A 6,000-nucleotide genomic window follows, 5' to 3' on the forward strand; every position below is an offset into this window, starting at 1 on the left:
TTACATGTCCGAGGCTCAGAATAACACTACAGTATTTCTGGGAGATTACTGCTTCTAGTCATAAAGAAGGGCCCTAGAGTTAATACTGCTCTCAGAATAGACTCACCTACAGAGTAGCTTATGTTGTAGAATAACCTGACTCACTGATCATTATTCATTTACCTTCAGAGACAGAGCCTGTCTTCACTGGGCCTGGAGATGGTAAGGCTACCATCCAAATCTCTGTGAGCCTGTTGCACTGTATCTCCCCTGCAGTGGCAGCCTGCATCTCAAACTCAGTATGTCCAAAACTCAGCTTATTATTTCCCCCATCTTCTTCCTGTATTCCACCATGACAGGTGGCACCATTACCACTCAGGCACCCAAACCAGAAATCGGACGATTCACCTGCAGGCCACTTTCTCTGTCAACTTACATGTAATCAACCACCAGGACTCAGGAGTGACCCTTGTTCAATCTCTCCTTTCCACGCCTCGTGCTGATGTGTCAGTGCACATCCTTAGGTAACTGTTGTAATAAAACAAGAATGAACATGTCCTGAGAGCAGAGATGAGCACCCAGAACACTGTGGTGGGTAAGAATATGAACCTGGAGACAGAAGAGTGGGTTTGAAACGTGGTCAAAATGCATCAACTGTGCATCAACTGTGGCTGACCTTCAGTTTCCTCATCTATAAAATGAGAATAAAAATCCCTCCCTCCCTGGCTGACTCTAGCACTGCTTGGCACCATGTAAGTGTTCACAATATATATTATACATATAATGATAGATGAGGAAACTGAAACTTGAGAGTAGCTAAGCACCTTATTTAGGTTCACACAGTGATTAAGTACAGCAGGCATATGAACCCAGATCTATCCTTCATCAAAAGCTGCAGTTAAAAAAAAATTTTTTTCCATGTGGCACATCTAGGGCTCCAAATGTGGTTGTTAATAATACAGTAGAATCTCTAAAGTACCAACACAGGAAGACCTCATATATGATACAGCACTGTATATACAAGATGATCTCATTTTAAAGAATGCTACAAACTCCTCTAATACGGTATCTGAACCCTGTATATCACTTTGTCATCTCATGTTTCATCCATCTCTTCTACTGAATGACTGGAGGGCAGAGACGCCTCATCTCAAAGCACAGAGCCAGATATACACTATCCAATATTTGTGAAATCACTGAATAACACTGAATCTTTAAAAAAAAATTAACGTATTTATTCAGCAAATAATAGATCACAGTGGGTAATGTGTGAATGTGGTATAAAGTATTTATTAGCATCACGCCATAGCCAACTGAGCTGATCAGCCCTTAAAACATTTAAACTATACAAAAACTTATTTAGGATAAAGTAACATTCCTTCCATCCTACTCCCCACCTATCCAAATTCTACCCCAAGAGGCAGTCATGGTGGCTCATATCTTGCACGTCCTTTCAGAGATATTATTGAACTGCACTCAATTTTAGTGCAATTGAAATTTATTGCCAAAGAGTGTCAGGGAATGGTGGGAAATGTAATATACACATTCAGTCAGCAGGTTTTCTTTTTTAAAAAGTCACCAATTTCTCTCAAAGTCACATAAAGAATAGTCTAAACATTAACGTTGTGTGTGTGTGTGTGTGTGTGTGTGTGTGTGTGTCTGTCTGTCTTAAGACCAACAGCAAAAAATAGGTGCTGTATTTGTGAACTTCCTCAGGTAAAACCACCATCTAATTCTCTGCAACTTTATTTAAAGATTCCCTCCCCTTGAAGCTGATCTTAAGACCTATTTCTTCATAATTCTTTGGCCTGAGATTTCACTTTATTGTCTCTTCATTCCCTGTACATGAAATGAGTAACACTCTGTGATTTGACCATGACAAAGGATTTTCCTTTCTTTCAGGGAGATGTCTGAGGTCACTCTAACACAACTGACCACAGCTGAAAATGAGAAAAGGCTTCCTGGAGAAAGAAGGACAGTAACCACTTTTCTGAGTATGGCTTTTGTCAGACAGCTGTCTGCAATAGCCCGGGAAGACACTTCATCTAATGCTCTCATGATGAACTATCCTAAAGACATCTAGCACTTGGCGCTGCCTTCTCTTAGGTTGCTAACCTGCTCCTGTTACATGGGCTTTGCAACCTGGCACATTCAGACTTTTGATATCACTTAGAAATGACATCAAATTGTTCATGTAGTTCTATGCCTATGTTTGTAGAGGAATTGCTATGGAAATATTAATATTTACAATTCTCTACTCTTTTGAGCTATGGATTTACATGTCTCTACTCTTCCTCTCTTTTTCTAGTTTCTATTTCCACACACTAAATGAACATTTACTTTATTTCAAAAAGGTAAAATAGATTGGAATAAAAAATTCACCCCAATATGTAGGATTTTCCACTCTTTCTTAGTAAAAGCAACCAAGACCTAAGAATTTGAAAACTAAGTAATAGCTATAGTTCTTTTGTCTCATTTCATCTTTGGGGAAAGAAACTATTTTCTTCTGTCTTCCTAGCAACTTCCCAGTCTTTTCTCATGCTGCAGCAAATAAATTTGAGCAGACATGCACAGACATGTCCTTTTCCTAATATTTCTTTAAGGTTGATGTAGACATGGACCAGTGACAAGCTAAATTCATGTTTTCACTCTATGGAAGAGGCACCAAGAGATAACCGAAGCTTCTTCCTTCTTTCCTAAATCTGTTTGCTACTAAATTGAGATTCCAAGTCTTTGGTGTAGACTCAGTGGTCTCTCTGACTGTCAATGAGCTCTTTTTATTTGTTTCTTTGTTAGTGGCTTCTTCTCCTTACTTCTACCTCCTCAGTTTCCATTAGTAAAGCCAACACCGAGGGCAACCTGCCAAGCTATCTACCCCAGCTCAGCCAACTCATCACAAATCTCACAAATTGTAGGAACGCCTCATTGGGCTAGGAAATGATCCCAGAACTCAAAGAGAAAATGGACTTTAAAATCTGGGATTATCTTCCTTCTATTAGAGATTTTATTTCTTTTTAGTCACTTAAGAACTTCCTTCTCCATCAATCGGCTTTCCATGCTCAGGTTTTTATCACTTTTTATTTCTGTATTCTTTAAATGAAACACTTCTGTCATAGAAATTGAACTCTTGTGTTTAGAACACCATTTTGAATCAGTGTTTCTACATCTTTTCCAAACATACACCAGTATCACTAAGCTCTATTATTATATGGATAGGGTTACAAAATAAATGGGTTAAATTAATGATAGGGATGCAGCTTAATCATGTGTAGGAGAATTATACGTTTTCTGCTGAATTTAACTGAGTAAATCATATGGCAAAATTACAAGGCTATGTGAATGCATCTAGCATTGCTTGGTAATTGACTTCTACCAAGACACGGCAGCATTTTTCTTCCTGGCAACTCTCATAAGATATAAACTAGTCAGGAGAGCAGAGAGGCAAGATGGCAGAGTAGTTAAGAGAAATCACCTCTGGCTCTAGACAGCCTGAGTTTCACTTCCAGCTCTAACATTTATTAGTTGTGTGATGTTGGCCAAGTTGCTTGATCTCTCCATGCTCAGTCTCCTCAACTATAAAATGAAGATCAGAGTCATCACACCTATCCACAGTCTTCACAGGTTTGTTTAAAGATTAAATGATCTAAGCAAAACACCTAGAAAGTAGCTGGCATAGTGCTGTATAAATGTTCACTGTTAGTATTATGCAGCTATTAGTTGGCTTGACAATGACTGTAATTCATTGAAAATTATGTATTTTACATCAACCGCCAAGACAGTGACACAGCACTGAAATACCTCTTCCAGGAAGGTACTCAAACCTGGCAACCTAAAGAAAGCCATTACTTCTCCCAGTCAGTCAAGACGCTTTCCCTTGGAACATCTCTAGAATTAATTGAATGCTCATTAATCAACAACAGTTACTAAAAGGAGCCAATGATACTGAAATGGAATGTATCTAAAGTCTTGTGACAAACTACTCTTCTGCTATATTCATATTTGTTTGTGATCTAAGAATCCCATTTTGGGGGATAAAGTTACAATTATATTTACCTGCTACAGAATTTCTTAGTTGTTTTGTCATTGCCTCTTATATCTGATGGAGATTTTAGCAAACTTCAAGTTAGAGATTGAAACCTCTTCTGGTGGCAGATTTAAGCTTTGTTTTTTTTTTTGTTGTTGTTGTTTTTTAACAGCATGGCATTGGCTTATCTGTTTCCTAGCCTAAGGACGTTTATATTGGTTCAGCCAAAAATCCCAAGTATGGAGTTTCTTCAACTACATTTTATAGGAAGATTAATGCTACCCACAGGTAATGAACTGTAATTCAGATAACAATAAATCAAGCAAAACAATAATGTTTCATTCATACAGATTGATGTCAACAATGTTAAATTAGTACGAGGCTAAAATGTTTCAAAAGAGTTATAGCCATTTATGTCAGGCACTTAGAGGCAATGAATGAATGAGAGATCTGTGCTAACATTTTCCAAAATTTACCTTTCCCAGTCACTGGATGAGAGAGAGTGCAAACAAAAAAAGATTCTAAGTCTAAGAGTTGATACTCAGCTTCAAGTCAGTATCAGTTAGAATATAATTACTATCAGGGACCTGTGTCTCAATTTGGGTATACTAATTGTGTAAATTAGTTTTAAATGAAAGTTACATTGTATAACGATCACATTTTGGCCAGATCTACTGTGCTTGCTTGTTTTTATTGTTATTTGACCGCTCAGGCCTAATGATTAAATTATCCTCTCTTATTCTTACATAAGATGGAAAAACATTTGATGTATTTCCCTTCTCCATATAATCAATTGATTTGCATAATGCCTAAGGGTGCTTCTTCAGATTCCCACATGTTTATCAAAGTTCCAAACGTGCCAACAGACTGTCATGTAAAGGAGAAAAAAAAAGAATCTTCCAATTCAGAGGAAAGCCTAGGCGGTCCTTTTGAATACCTACAATCAGTTCATCTGATAATTTTCCCAGGCAGTCAGATGCCCCAGAGAAACAAGATCCAGTTGTTGTTTTTTTTTTTTGGAAGGGGGTTTTATTATCAAATGACTTACCCACAATGACTGCAGTGACCGTGAGCAGCACAAATGCGTTCCGAAATAGGTAACTTTTCACGTCCTCCTTTGTGATGTTCTGCACTTTCTTCTTGGCCAAGAGTGTGCGTTTACGGACCCCTTGCTGGAATCTCTCCATCCTGCCTCCCAACCTGGCCTCTTCTCCATTGCTTTTCGTCATATTTTACTTCTCTAGAGTGTCTCTGCTTTGAACTTCAGTGTCACGAAATCAGCCCCAGAAAGCCAGTCCTCTTTGGTGTTAAAGAACACAACTAGACAGGAGAGAAAGAGACAAGAGTTACAGCCTCCAGGGGTGAAAAATCAGGGCTGCCTCACACCAGGGGAAGCTGGCAAACTGCATGATTTCACTAGGAGTCAAGGGCTGGAGAGCGGCAATGCCAGACCTCAGGGCTCGAATGTGGATATCTTACTGAACCATGTGCGAGACATGTGCATAAATCCAGAATATATGAGCAGGAACTTGTGTTAACATTTTTTAAAATTTGTCCTTCCCTCTCCAGTGAAGCTATAAAAGGGCTCATCAGAGCTGAGTGTGACGGAACAACACCTACCCCAACCCGATCCCCTGGAACCTAGCTGGGCGCCTTACACAGGTTTCACCCTCAATAAATGTCCAACTGAATTAAATGCACAGGAAACGCTCAGTAACTATACTGAATGGCTTATGTTGTATACACAGCAAAGGCATAACTAGCTCAATAAAATGAATTAAGATGTGATTTCAGTCAGAGGTTTCTGTTATATATAATAAAGTAACTATTTTCTTCATTAAGAAAAAAGTCATGATAACATCCAATAGTAAATATGCGTATGAAAAGAACACAAGTACCCACAGGCCCTGAGAAAGAATGACTCTTTTTAGCTTTTTTCACGAAATGAACAAAGTGGGCTGGGCACATTTATAAATGATCTGAAATCATAATTCATT

At 38.5% G+C, this 6,000-nt stretch overlaps 1 protein-coding gene across 4 annotated transcripts in view; it reads right to left on the bottom strand.

Moving 5' to 3' along the window:
• SLC1A3 (solute carrier family 1 member 3) overlaps positions 1 to 5,232 on the bottom strand; it is a 77,351-nt gene extending 72,119 nt beyond the window's left edge. For all 4 annotated transcript variants that reach the window (XM_068990490.1, XM_068990491.1, XM_068990489.1 and 1 more), the window contains exon 1: positions 5,052 to 5,232. In XM_068990490.1, the coding sequence (XP_068846591.1) occupies positions 5,052 to 5,232 (181 nt within the window). The remainder of the gene's footprint in view (positions 1 to 5,051) is intronic.
• Positions 5,233 to 6,000: the final 768 nt, after the last annotated feature.

This window comes from Capricornis sumatraensis, chromosome 18, assembly GCF_032405125.1.
Source record: "Capricornis sumatraensis isolate serow.1 chromosome 18, serow.2, whole genome shotgun sequence".
Lineage (NCBI taxonomy): Eukaryota > Metazoa > Chordata > Mammalia > Artiodactyla > Bovidae > Capricornis > Capricornis sumatraensis.